The sequence below is a fragment of the Chelonia mydas genome, chromosome 3, assembly GCF_015237465.2.
Source record: "Chelonia mydas isolate rCheMyd1 chromosome 3, rCheMyd1.pri.v2, whole genome shotgun sequence".
Classification (NCBI taxonomy): Eukaryota; Metazoa; Chordata; order Testudines; family Cheloniidae; genus Chelonia; species Chelonia mydas.
Genome location: NC_057851.1, coordinates 189,956,184 through 189,970,084, shown reverse-complemented (window position 1 = coordinate 189,970,084; position 13,901 = coordinate 189,956,184). Strand labels below are relative to the sequence as shown.

The following is a 13,901-nucleotide window of genomic DNA, read 5'->3' as shown; positions in this document are numbered from 1 at the left end:
GTTTCCAGGTCCGGAGAGGTCCTGGTAGAAGACCGGCAGCCCGGAGAGGTCTCACGGAAAACCTCTCGGACAGATAAAAGAGCTGCCCGTCGTATCGGAGCCCTTGGAAGCGGCACAGGAAGCCGTGCGCCATATGCTCCACGTCGAACTACCTGCACTATAAAGGAGCCTCTGCATGGCCTGGAGGCGGAAGACACGGACCTGAGTGTGCAGACACTTCAGGCCCTGCCCTCCTTCCTTCAGGGGTAGATGAAGAACCCCAACAGGGGCCCAGTGCATTCCTGACCAAAAGAACTCTAGAATCGATGTCCGGAGGTTGGTAAGGAAACCCGGGGCCGGGACCAGGGTGTTGAGCCGGTACCAGAGTGTGGACAGGACTAGCTGGTTAAGCACCAGTGCTCTCCCTCGGAGGGAGAGACATCGGAGTACCCTCGTCCATTTCCGGAGCCGCTCTATCACCCCGCCTTCTAAATTTTGCCAGTTCTCCGGCGGAGAAGGGTGCGTGGCAGAAAGGTAAACGCCTAGGTAGAGCAGTGGACCCGCGCTCCACCGGATGGTCTGAAGCGCGGGTGGGAGGGAGCTCACTCGCCGCCAGTCCCCCACCGCCAAGCCAGAGCTCTTGACCCAGTTGACTTGGGCGGAGGAGGCTGCCGAATAGATGGCCTGGCAAGCCTCCACCCGCGCCAAGTCGCCCGGGTCCTGGACCACGAGGAGCACGTCATCGGCGTACGCCGACAGACCAGCTGCAGCTCCGGCTCCCGCAGCACCAACCCTGTCAACCTCCTTCAGAGGAGACAGAGGAAGGGCTCGATTGCCAGAGTGTACAGCTGGCCCAAGAGGGGGCACCCCTGCCGTACTCCTCGCCCGAAGCTGACCGGTTCGGTCAGGGTCCAGTTGAGCCTAACCAGACACTCCGCGGAAGCGTACAACACCCGGAGAAAACTCACAAACTGAGGTCCGAATCCAAACGCCTGCAGAGTGCCCAGGAGGTACCCATGGTCCACTCTATCAAACGCCTTCTCCTGATCAAGAGACAGGAGGGCGAACGACAGACCGTCTCTACGCCCGAGTTCCAAAAGGTCTCGGCTAGAAATAGGTTGTCAAAAATGCTGCAGCCTGGGACAGTGTAGGTCTGGTCCGGGTGGATCACGTCCGCCATCACGGACCCTAGCTGCAGCGAGATTGCTTTTGCTACGATTTTGTAGTCCGTGCTAAGGAGCGAGACGGGACGCCAGTTTCGTAAATCGCGGAGGTCCCCCTTCTTCGGCAACAAGGCGAGCACCGCTCGCCTGCACGAAAGAGGGAGGACCCCGCCCTGCAAAGACTCGGCCCAGACAGTGGCTAGGTCTGGGCCAAGGATGTCCCAGAATGTGCGGTAGAACTCCACGGTCAGCCCGTCCATGCCCGGAGATTTATTGGTGGGCATGTGACGGAGGGCTTCTGAGAACTCGGCCAGGGTGAGAGGCAGCTCTAGTCAGTCTCGGTCGCCCATGCTGACCATGGGGAGTTCCTCCCAGAGCACCCTGCAAGCGCCAGGATCAGTTGGATCTGGGGAGAAAAGGCTTGTGTAGAAGTCATGGGCCCTCCCACACATCTCCACCGGATCTGTGAGGGGGGTGCCGTCTTCTGATAGAAGACAGGTGACGTGTTTCTTGGCCCCCCTCGTTTTCTCCAGGGCATAGAAGAAACGGGAGCCGCGATCCATCTCCCGAAGGAGGTGGATGCGGGATCGAACAAAGGCACCTCAGGCCCGATGGTCCTCGAGGGCCCGGAGCTCCTCCCGCTTCTCCCAGCAGGCTCCGCAGAGGAACGGGTCCTCGGGGCTGGCGGCCAGACGCCTCTCCATCTCTAAGACCTCCCGTTCCAACTGCTCTATCGCTGCATTTCTCCGTTGGCTGGTGCCCCGGGTGTAGTCATGGCAGAAGAGCTTGGCGCGCACTTTCCCTAGATCCCACCATCGCCGTGCCGAGGGAAAGGCACGTCGCTGCTCTCACCAGGCCAGCCAAAACTCCCGGAAGGACGTCACGAAGCCCTCATCCTCCAACAGGCTGTTGTTAAAATGCCAATAGGCCGGCCCCAGCCTCTCTGCACGGAGGGAGGCTGTTATGGTGGCTAAATGAGGTCGGAAAATGGGGCTGGCCGAATGCTGGAGGAGTGGGCTTGTGAAAGATGGAAACGGGATAAATAAATACGGTCCAACTGAGAGTGGTGTGACCGATGGGCCTCCACCCGGACAAAGGTGAACGTGGAAGTGTCATCTGGGTGGTGGTCACGCCAGACGTCCACTAGGGAGTGATGTTCGACTATTTCTCGGAGAATGTTCGCGACGGCCGGGCTCAGCTCGGCCCCTGAGCGGTCCTGCTCCTCGAGAATGGTGTTAAAGTCCCCTCCCAGGACTAGGTACTCGTGAGAATCTAGGGTGCCGAGGAAGTCGGACACCCGCTGATAGAATTGCGGCAGCTTCGGGCTCGTTGTCGGGGCATAGATGTTAACGAGGTTGACCACGAGCCCCTCCATACGGACTCGGAGATGCAACAGGTGGCCCGGCACAGCCTCAGTGACCCCTAGCACCTTGGGCCGTAGGCTGGGGGAGAACAGGGTCGCCACTCCAGCTTGTCGAATCGTGAAGTGGCTAAAGTAGACCCCATCCCCCCACTCCAGCCACCAGCTGTCCTCGGCAGTCGGATCCGTATCCATCTCCTGCAGGAAAACCACAGAATACCCCCCTTCCCGAAGGTAAGAGAGCACCTGGGACCTACAGAGAACCATCCTACAGCCCCTCGTGTTCAAAGTTGCGATAATGAGAGGCGTCATGCGGAGGGCTGGAGGGGTGGGGGTTCCCTGTTGGCAGAGGTGTTCGCGGCCCCCGGCGGGTCGCGCAACAATCCGTGACCCATCCCATAAGTGACTAAATCATCACGGAAGCTGCGGGCCCGCCCGTAGGCTGTGGCACCGTGCCCTCCTTTCCCTCTACCCTCCTTTATAAGGGCCCTTGTGGCCTGGAGGATTTGATCAAAGTCCCCCCATAGCTGGAGAGCCAGCTGTACCCTGTTGCGGGAGCCACGGATGTCTTCTAAAAACTCCCGCAACACTTTTCGCAGCTCATGGGGGGGTGGGGTTGCGATTTCCTGGTTATTCCCTGGTGGGGCTCTTGATGCAGCCTCGTGGTCCGCTGAGGCGGGCAGGCAGGGTGCAGACCACTGACGGGGCGTCTGACAGGCTAAAGTTATTAGGTCCATCTCAAGCCTTGGGGTAGAAGGGGATGGCGGAGGGAAAATTACAGCTCCTAATGTGTCACGGCAGGAAAATGCAAAGACTGCTCCTTGGGGGGGATCCGCAAAAGAAGGGAAAGAAATAACCCCAGGGGCGGCAATAGCATTGCAGGAAGAGATGGATTGGGCAGGGACAGGGGTGGGGTCAGAGGCGAGGCTCTGGGCTTCGGGAGGCAAGCAGCTAAGAGGTGGCGCCTCCCGAACAGATTCAAGGGTTAAGGGGGTGGGGAGGGGGCTCCCAGTAATGCTAGGCGCAGGCTCTGTGGTGGATTTGGCAGCCACGGCATCAGGTGGTGGACTACGTTCTGTAGGGTGCCCGCCCGGGAAGGCGGGTAGGGGGAGGGAGCATGGGGAAAGGGGGACTGTGGTGAGGTTGCCCAGATCGAGGCCAGCCGGCAGTAGGTCATCCTCTCCCTGGGTGACCAGGGTCAAACCTAGGGCCTCTATCTCCTCATACATGGAGGAGAGGTTGTCTTCTGCCACCCCGGGGGTCTCCCCTCTGGCACCCGCTATGACAGTCGCTTTGGGGTTCGGGTGATATTCAGGCAGAAGGGGCTTCCTCAGGGGTCTCGGAGGGGAGGGTCTCCCGTGGAGGGGAGATCCTACCTTCCAGTGCCATTTTGTCTTCCCCTCCCGACACCGGCGGATGGATCTCACTCGTGGGCATAGCAGAAGGCTCAGTGTCAGTGCCTCCCTTCCTGGTCTCCCGGAGGGCCTCCGCATCGGATGGGTGCAGCGGAGCTCGAGCCTTCCGCTTGCCTCGCTTTCCCTGGACTAGGGTCCAGCCCTCCATAGCATCGTCTGGGGGTTGGTTAGCAGGGGTCGTGTCGGGGGGCAGAGGCGATGGTTCAGGGGCTCGGGGGGGTAACGGTGAGGCAACATGGTGGGGGGGGGGTTCTCCTTGGGGTGGGCCCTCTTCTATGCCCGGTAATATCTTTGCTGCACCTTCCTCCATAGGCTCTGCTGAATTGTTAACAGCAAGGGAGAGGATCCCTGGCTCGTCTGGGCGTTGTAAGGGAGGTGTCTCTTGGGCCCGGGCGGGAGCAGCGGTGGATCGAGCAGGAGAGGTGGTTTCAGGTGCCGGGCGGCCAGGGGCGTCAGCAATGACGGAGCCAATGTCCTGCCAGGTCTCGGGGGTCTCGGGTGCCCCTCCCCGCCGGGCCAAGGGGCAGTCTCTTCGGACATGCCCCGCTGATCGGCAGAGGTAGCACCGGGCCTCTCCTGTGGAATAGTAGATAGCCCGATAGCGGGCTCCCTGGCAGGGGACTAGGAAGGACCCCTCGGGCGCCTCTCCGTCACGCGCCACCGGCGGTGGTAGAAGCTGCACTTGCTGGCGGAACGAAAGGACGTGACGGAGGGTGGGGTCCTTGCAGCCCAATGGGAGAGGGCATATGACAGAAACGGGTTTCCCCAGGGTGGAGAGAGCGGGTAACAGGGCGGCACTGGGTAGAAAAGGAGGGACAGAGATCAGGACTAGGCGGACGCCCAGGTCCTCTAGCGGTTCCAGGGGAACGAACACCCCCCCCACCGCCAGGCCCTTCTCCACTGCCTCCTGGGCGGCAGACTCCGATGCTAAGAAAAAGACGACCTTCCCGTACATTTTGGAGGCCGCCACAATAGCCGTGGGTCCTACCACCCTCGCCAACGCCTGCACGTATGTCTCCACGTGGGGCAAGGCAGGCACGAGGAGGCAACGGATGCCGTGCTTCCTGGTCATGGTGGGGAAAGGGCCCCGGCCGCTACTGATGGTAGCGGAGGCGGTGGGTGGGCGAGATGACGAGGCGGCAGGCGGGTGGGGGGCTGCTACCGCCTGGGCATATGCCCTGGGGGCCAGGGAGGGACGCTCGCAGAGCTGGTGGAGGGAACAGCGGGGAGAGACGCCATGGTCGATGACGAGGCCACAGCGGTGGGGGTAGCCCCTGCCATGAAGGGCCTAGTGGTTGTAGCGGGGCCCTTTCCCTTCTTCACACCCTGGCCTTTCCAGCCAACTGGGGGGGGGCTCTCCTAGAATCTGGGGGGGCGGTGGGCGTAGCAGCGGCAGTAATCGCCCTGGTGCCTCCTGCTGCCGATGTCCCTGCGGGGGCGGTGGCAGGTGTTTTGGCAGCAGTGGTGGGGAGGGAGGCTTGGGGGTTGGGCAGGGGGGGTAGATGGGGGAGGGGCAGCTGAGGTTGTTAGAAGGGCCTCACCCCTCTCATTCCCCGCCATCGTGAGCAGGGAGAGACAGGGAGACACCAGAAGGAGGAGGGGGGAGGGGGAAGCAAATTAACCACTTCTCCCTGTTGGGCTGCAGGCCGGGGGGGCCAAATGGGTCAGACTGGACAGGGGAGGAAACAGGAGTTGGGGTTAGGTAGTAGGGGCAAACTGTGGGGTGGGCGGTCCGGGGGGAGGCGGGGGGGGGAACGTGGACCCACGCGCGTTTGTCCAAAGAGTCTTGTTTGGTCGGCTGTTGTGTCTGGTCTGGACGGCAGAATTCAGAGCAAGCTGCTGAATCCAGAGGCAGATGGCAAGTTGCCAACAGGGATGGACGGCGGGGGGGCCGTAACAGTTGTAGTAGTGTTGGGGGGGGCACCGATGGATCGGGGGGCAGCTCCGTGCCACACCCCCTGTGCCCCTACAAACGCAGTTAAGACACAGTCAAACTCCCCCCACACGAGAGTACAGTTCAAAAATTACTCAGTCTTACGGCCCCCTCCATAATGATTTGTAGCTTCCCTGGGCGGTTTTTTCTGTCGGCTATCTTCTCTTCTGGCTTCGTAGCTTTAAACAGCAAGGCTTCCAGCAGGCCAGGAATGTTGGAGAGATAAGAAGATTCCTCTCAGCTTGGTACAGGTCTATGAACATACAGCAAAACGGTTGGGTCTGGGGGCTTCCACTCCCCTCCTCCGGGAAGCGAGTTGGCAGTCCTCCCCCCCTCCTCCGGGGGTTTCAGCTGGAGCAGTAGCAGCGTCCGAGGGCAGGCGTGATGGGCTGGCAGCAAGCTGGCAGCCGACCAGCACTCGAACGGCAGCAAAGAAAAACAGCAAAAAAAAAACCAAAACGAAGAAAAAGCGTCTGGTCTGGTCGGGGGGGGGGGGCCGGGGGGGAACTGAAGCAGGGTCAAAAAGTAAGAAAAGCCCAGGCCAGGGGGCTTTAGGAGAGAATAGAAAGCAGATAGCTGAGCAGCAAGCGAAGGAGGTCCCTTTTCCCTGGGTAAGGTAACAGGGAAGGTTCCAGAACCATCAGGAACCTTCTGGAGACAATTAAGACTGACAGGCTGATTAGAACACTTGCAGCTAATCAAGAAGCTGCTAGAATCAATTAAGGCAGGCTAATCAGGGCACCTGGGTTTAAAAAGGAACTCACTTCAGTTTGTGGTGCGCGTGTGAGGAGCTGGGAGCAAGAGGCACTAGGAGCTGAGAGTGAGAACGCGGACTGTTGGAGGACTGAGGTGTACAAGCATTATCAGACACCAGGAGAAAGGTCCTATGGTGAGGATAAAGAAGGTGTTGGGAGGAGGCCCTGGGGAAGTAGCCCAGGGAGTTGTAGCTGTCGCACAGCTGTTCCAGGAGGCACTCTAGACAGCTGCAGTCCACAGGGCCCTGGGCTGGAACCCAGAGTATAGGGTGGGCCCGGGTTCCCCCCAAACGTCCCAACTCCTGGTCAGACACAGCCAGGAGTCAAACTGGACTGTGGGCTCAGAAAAACGGCCAAGCTGAGGGCTGCCGTGACGCTCCAAGGCGAGAAAATCCGCCAGTAAATGCAAGACCCACCAAGGTAGAGGAGGAACTTTGTCACAATGTCTAGGCACATATATGGCTCATCACTGTACTACGTGTACCCAATCAACACAGTGGGCCTGATATTTTTACTCAGCCCACCTTTATACCACCACCTCTGTGTTAAATGGTCTCAGAGAGGGAGGAGGAGTAAAAAGACCCCTTTACATTGTCAACGTGGTTTAAATGGTGATAGTGCAAAGTGAATCAGGGCCAGTATCATCACTGAACCATCAAAACCTTAATATTACTAAACTAATGGAGATAGAGAGTTTCAAAAAGTACACAAGTGATTTAAGGGAACCTGTGGTCCTAAATCTCTCCTTGGTTAACAATGTTATCTTGAAACTGTCATCTTGTTTCCCTTCTTCAACCAATCCCTTTCCTATGATTTATTTCCCTCACTTGCAAGCTCTTCAGGGCAAGAATCACATCCTGCTATTTTTTCTGCAACTCTTATTTGTAGCTAACTACACATTATAGTTGTCAAGTTAAATACTTAATATATACAACTAGTCTATACTATCCCCAAGGTAGGGACCAAGCTTTTCCATTTGTTCTGTAACGTGCCTTGCACGCTTTTGGGAACTGTTAAAATTATTTCTTATTGAAAAGTTATTGCTTTTAGTATGCTCTGTAACTGCCAAGCAACCAGAAGGACATTACCTCTACCCCAGACAGGCTATTAGACATTTAACTATAGCAACCACCTCCAAATATGATGCAAAATTGTTTACATTAATTAGCCTGTTCAGAGAATCTGAGCAATTTGGGCCTCAACTTGACATAAATAGTCTAATAAAGATTCAGTACATTTGAGAATCATTTACAAAATCAGAATTCTAGGCAGAGACATAAAAGTTGTAGGCAACTATATAGGCTTCATAAACCTGAGCTTAGCTGACTTCCATCTTAATCTGTATATATATTGACACACACTGCCAGGTTGCTTAATTGAAAAATAAAACATCAGTGTTATTAAAACAAGTAGACTGTAAGTAGCTACAGAATGTGCAGAAAGCAACTGAATTACCCATGTACAAAAGATGGCTAGGGGATGTAAAAACACATCAATATTTAGTTCTTAGCAGAAAAACTATAAAGCAACATCAAACCTGCTAAATTGCACATGCACATAAGGTAGACTTCATAAACTGGTATCAAAGTAACTTCTTCCAGAGAGGAGGATGAAAACAAACTCATTCTTTGAAATAATGATTTGAAAAAAACAACAGAGAAGAACTCATCAGTTTGGTTATGGGTAAAAGTTCATCTGACCTATTCAGTGTGAATTATTATCTAAGAAAGCAGCAATATAAAGTGTGTGAAAAAGGAGGATAGGATAATTACTTTGGGTTTCAAAAAACAAATTTTCAAGACTGTCTCAAGAAACAGCCATTATATAGCCATGTTTTAAAGCTTTCCTTTTATCTCCAGACAACAACGATAACTGTGGCTATTTTAAATGCAGTAGTGCCTTTCTTCCATACAATATGGGCCTGATGCATTGACTTCAATGGGATTTAATTCAGGCCCTAGATACTAGATTCAGGCATCCGATGAAGTGAGCGGTAGCTCACGAAAGCTTATGCTCAAATAAATTGGTTAGTCTCTAAGGTGCCACAAATACTCCTTTTCTTCTTTTTGCGAATACAGACAACACGGCTGTTACTCTGAAGCCCTAGATACTGTGAAACATTTCTCACTTTTTGGAAAGGCAAAAGTTTCCTTAGCTGAATTCTCTATGTTTGACATCTTCCATTCTTCATCCAAGTGCTGAGATATAGTCCCAGCCAACAGATGAATATTAAAAGATATATTGATGACATCATTGTGACACTCTGTACCTGAAAGTAGCACCCTGGAACCCCCATATTCACCTCTGTGATATTATTATATGTTTTGTACAAAGTATACCTTATGAGGTATTATTTTAAAAAACTTGATCTGCTGAACATTAATATCCTTGTATCATTGTATGGGAAGTTATGAAGTATTGTTATATGTGTTACTTAAATATGTTGTGAGTTTGGGAACACCCACAATCAGCCTTTCAGTTACAACAAAGGAGTAGCCATCAATAGCCAGATGGCGTTAATGGCTCATCAGCGCGCAATCCACTATCCCAGAGACTTCTCGGAGAAGGCACATACACCATGGGGGAAGAATAACTCATGTCACAGCCAAGATCTTTCCAGCAAGCTGGAAGAAAGTATAAAAAAGAGACAGTGACACCATCACTTGGCCTCTCTCCCCCCATCTCAACACCTGGAAGCACGCCTGGAAGACAAAGGCTTTGAACTAGGAAAGTTTGATTTCAGACTGGAAGGCAGTCCCAGTTCATGTACTGAGGAACTATGACCTGCTTGTACCATCTGCCAGGGTGAGAAACGCTGCTTGAGTCAACTTTCGCTTAGACTAAACGCTTAAGATTTAGAGTGTGTGTTTTTATTTTTATTTCTTAAGGTAACTGTCTCTGACCTTTATGCCTACCACTTATAATCACATACAATCTATCTTTCTATAGTTAACAGAATGGCATAGAGCATACACTTGCAAAGTTTGAGGATGATACCAAGCTGGGAAGGGTTGCAAGTGCTTTGGAGGAGAAGATTAAAATTCAGAGTGCTCTGGACAAACTGGAGAAATGGTCTAAAGTAAACAGGATGAAATACAATAAGGACAAATGCAAAGTACTCCACTGAGGAAGGAACAATGAGTTGTACACATACAAAATGGAAAATGACAGCCTAGGAAGGAGTACTGCGGAAAGGGATCTGGGGCTGACAGTGGATCACAAGCTGAATATGAGAACAGTGTAACACTGTTGCAAAAAAAGCAAACACCATTCTGGGATATATTAGCAGGAGTGTTGTAAGCAAGACACGAGAAGTAATTCCTCTGCTCTACTCCGTGCTGATTAGGCCTCAACTGGAGTATTGTGTCCAGTTCTGGGTGCCACATTTCAGGAAAGAGGTGGACAAATTGGAGAAAGTCCAGAGAAGAGCAACAAAAATGATTAAAGGTCTAGAAAACATGACTTATGAAGGAAGACTGAAAAAATTGAGTTTGTTTAGTCTGGAAAATAGAAGACTAAGAGGGGACATGATAACAGTTTTCAAGTACATAAAAGGTTGTTAAAAGGAGAAGGGAGAAAAAATGTTCTCCTTAACATCTGAAGTTAAGACAAGAAGCAATGGGCTTAAATTGCAGCAAGGATGATGTGCCATGCTGTGGCTCAAAATGGTACCCTGGAACCCCCATATTCACATGTCATATAATTATGATATGTTTTGAACAAAGTATGCCTCGTTGAGGTATCAATTTAAAAGCCTTGACTTGTTAAGCATTAATATCCTGTTGGATTGTATGTGCTACCATTGTGTGGGCAGTTATGAAGTTTTGCTGTGTGTGTGTTACAGAAATATGTTTTAAGGTTGGGAACACCCACAACCAGCCTGTCAGGTACAACAATGGAGCAGCCAGATGCTGCTGATGGCCCATGAAAGGGAGTCCACACTCACGACAACTGTCCTAGGAACTGTATACAATAGGAACTTCTCAGAGGTAGCACACGTAGATTGGAGACTGCTTGACCCACGTCATAGCAAAGGCTCTTTCTAGTAAGCTGGAAGAAGCTATAAAAGAGGGGAAGTGACATCATCACTTGGCCTTACTTCCCCCACAACTCAACACCTGGAAGCACATCTGGAGGACAAATATTGGGAATGGGGGAAGTGGTCCCAGGCCGGAAAGAAGAATCCCAGCCTATGTTATAAGGAACTATACCATCTACCAGGTGAGACACTGCTTGATTCAAATCCTGTCTAATTTATAGAACTCAGTTTGCAATTTTACTTTTATGTTGTATGTAATCAGCTTAAATCTGTACGCTTATTACTTATAATCATTTAAAATCTATCTTTCTGTGGTTAATAAATCTGTTTTATATTTTATCTAAAAACAGTGCATTTTGGTTAAAGTGCTTGGAAAATCTGCTCAGGAACAAAAACTGGTGCATATCCTCTCCACAGTGAGGGAGGGGCAGACTGGGTCATAAACTTATACTGGTCAGGCATCTGACCAGGGTAAGACAGTACAGACCTGGGGTCCTAGGCTGCTGAGCTGGGGGAATCGGCTGGAGCCTCTCTACTGTTAATTCATGAGTGAACTGAGAGAAACACTCATGAAACTCAGCTGGGTGTGTCCCTGACTGTGCATGTCTGTGTAAGTACAGTAACTGACAGAGGTTTGTGGCTTAGCAACAGCATCACAATGTGAAAGGAAGCCCAGGTTGGAAGGACAGAGGGCCCAGCAGTACCCCAGTTCCAGGTTGCACCCCGGGAAGACCCGTCACAGGCAGTTTAGGTTGGACATTAGGAAAATCTTCCTGTCAGGGGAGTTAAGCACTGGAATACATTGTCTAGGGAGGCTGTGGAATCTCCATCATAGGAGATTTTTAATAGCAGGTTAGACAAACACCTGTCAGGGATGGTTTAGATAACTTAGTCATGCCATGAGTGCAGGGGACTGAGCTAGGTCCCTTCCAGTTCTATAATTCTATGATTCTGTGAAAGTTGACTGGCTGGTGAGGGGATACATTCATTTTTTGTAAGAATCTTTCATTAGGGTGTTTTCAACATGAGCTTAGTCTTTGATTTTAGTCTTACAGTAAATTATCAAGTATTAAATACCATGACTGTTTACTCTTAAGACAAAAAACGTATGTAAGAGGATGTTAAACCCTATTAAAGAACTACTGTTTGCCGTTTACCATACATATCCGTTCCCAACTTTTATATCATTTTACTTTGTCATGATAACTAGGTGCTTTCTGACTATTCTTAGTTGTCATTGTAATTGAAAACTAGAGTAGCCTTTAGTCAGTGCCACCAAAAGCTATGCTTTATCCGATCAAGATGAGGTACCCAATACAGTGACCTCATTCCTTCATTTATATTTTATTTAACTTGATTTCTAATTATTTTTAAAGATGGAAAGCAACACCTGTGCATGCACTTAAACCATTTATGAGAATTGTTTCTGTATAAATATAGAATGTGTGGTTGGCACCTTGCTCAGCTGAGCTTTCTGGATAGGAAACAACCATGTTCAAATAAGGAGCTTAAATACTGTGATAATGGACACAAATACTCTGCTGATGAAGACGGGGTAAAGTAGCTGAACAGAACTTAATTGAAAGGCAAGAAATATAGGCTTTAGAAAGAGTTCAGAACTACACCCTCTCACTTCTGGGGACAACCACCCTACATGCACTATGGAGCTGGAATACAAAGAAACAGAGAAGTCTCTTTTCTATAATCTAAAATACAGGCAAAACACACTTCTTTGTGTACAGAGCCTATTAAACTGATGTTCCCCGTAATTCTCACCTTTCTCTATCCTGTTCCAGGGCTTTTTGTTCAGCTTCTAGACTAGCCTGCAGACCTGCCTGTTCACTGCAGCTGCTGTTCAGAATTGCAAGTTTTTGTTTTTGCTCTTCAATTTCAACATCTATTGTGGAACGACGCTGCAAAGCAGAGTGTCTCCTTTCCAACTTAGCTACTGCTTGCTCCAGTGCCTCTCTCTGCTGTTTTTCCCTTGATTCAAGAATTTCTTTTTCTTTTTTCCGAACTTTTTCCTCTTGACGAGCTACGTTGGCTGTAAATTCAAATGTTTCTTGGAGTTGCTGCAGCTGGTTAGTGCTGACTCTATATTGCACAAGCTGTTCTTCTTTTTCTTCCATTTCTTTCTCAACTTGATAAAGAGTATTGTCTAACCCTAGCAGACCTCTATCAAGGACTTCAGAAGCTCTCTGTTTTTCTTCCAACAAAGCTGGCAAGTGATTATGCATCAGGTATTGAAGCTGGCGCTCTTTATACTGTAGCCTGTATTCTGCTGGCTTTATTTTGTCAAATTCTTCAACCATCAGTGCAGCATCCACAATGTTTTCATCATCTTTCTTGAGGAGGTTTAACCGTTCTTTGTGTGCATATTTTAAACGGTCCAGAGCTTCATGTTCATCTGCTACTTCCTTTTCTAGATGATCCCTTTGTTGAAATAAGTCTTTCTCCAAAATAGTTAACTGTTCTAATTGCTTTCTTTTAAAATCCATGAAATTATGCTGTGCTTTTTCTAATTCTTCACTGTCTTCGTCACCTTCAGATTTAGCTTCCTTGACCCTCAAGAGAGATTCTCTAATATCTTCAAGTTCTCTTTTCTCTTCTTCAACCCTTTGCACATCCCCTCTTTTGAGTAGCTGTATCATGACCTGTTTCTCTCGAAGCTGTCCTTCTAGGTGAGCCACTTGCATCACTTGCTCCCTTTCTTGTTCTTCGAGCCTCTTTTTTTCAAATTCCAGCTTGATGTACTGTTCATCTTTTTCCTTTTTAAGTTTTTCTAGTTCTCTAAAAATCTGCATTTTCTCAACTTTTTCATTATTATTAAGTTCTTGCAAGCGTTGCAGTTCTTCTTTAACTCGAGCAAAAATTTCTTCCTGTTGTTTCGTTTTCTGAAGTTCTATCTCCTGCTGTTCCCGTAGTCTTTCTTCTTCAAATTTCTCTTTTTCAGCCAGCAAGTCTTTTAACCTGCTTTCAATGTGAACGCTTCGCCGTTTCAGGCTCTCTTCCTGTTTTCGTATTTCTAGTTGTACTATTTCTGTTTCCTTGCGCTGTGACTCCACCTCTTGCTGCATTCTTTCTAGTTCTGCCTTGTCAGATTTTTGTTTTTCTTCCATTTCTTCTATCAGCTTCCTAAAAAAAAATATGTACAATATATATATGAGATTAATACCTTCAAAATGTCCCTTCCCTTTCCCTAATATGGTTAATATATTCCTAAAAGTTAACAGGGTTTGGAAGAGGATCTAAAAACA

At 49.9% G+C, this 13,901-nt stretch overlaps 1 protein-coding gene across 6 annotated transcripts in view; it reads right to left on the bottom strand.

Annotated features, from left to right (window-relative positions):
- KIF16B (kinesin family member 16B) overlaps window positions 1–13,901 on the bottom strand; it is a 289,704-nt gene that overhangs the window by 137,464 nt on the left and 138,339 nt on the right. For all 6 annotated transcript variants that reach the window (XM_037896104.2, XM_043544001.1, XM_043544000.1 and 3 more), the window contains one exon: window positions 12,421–13,779. In XM_037896104.2, coding sequence (XP_037752032.1) covers window positions 12,421–13,779 — 1,359 coding nt within the window. The remainder of the gene's footprint in view (window positions 1–12,420; window positions 13,780–13,901) is intronic.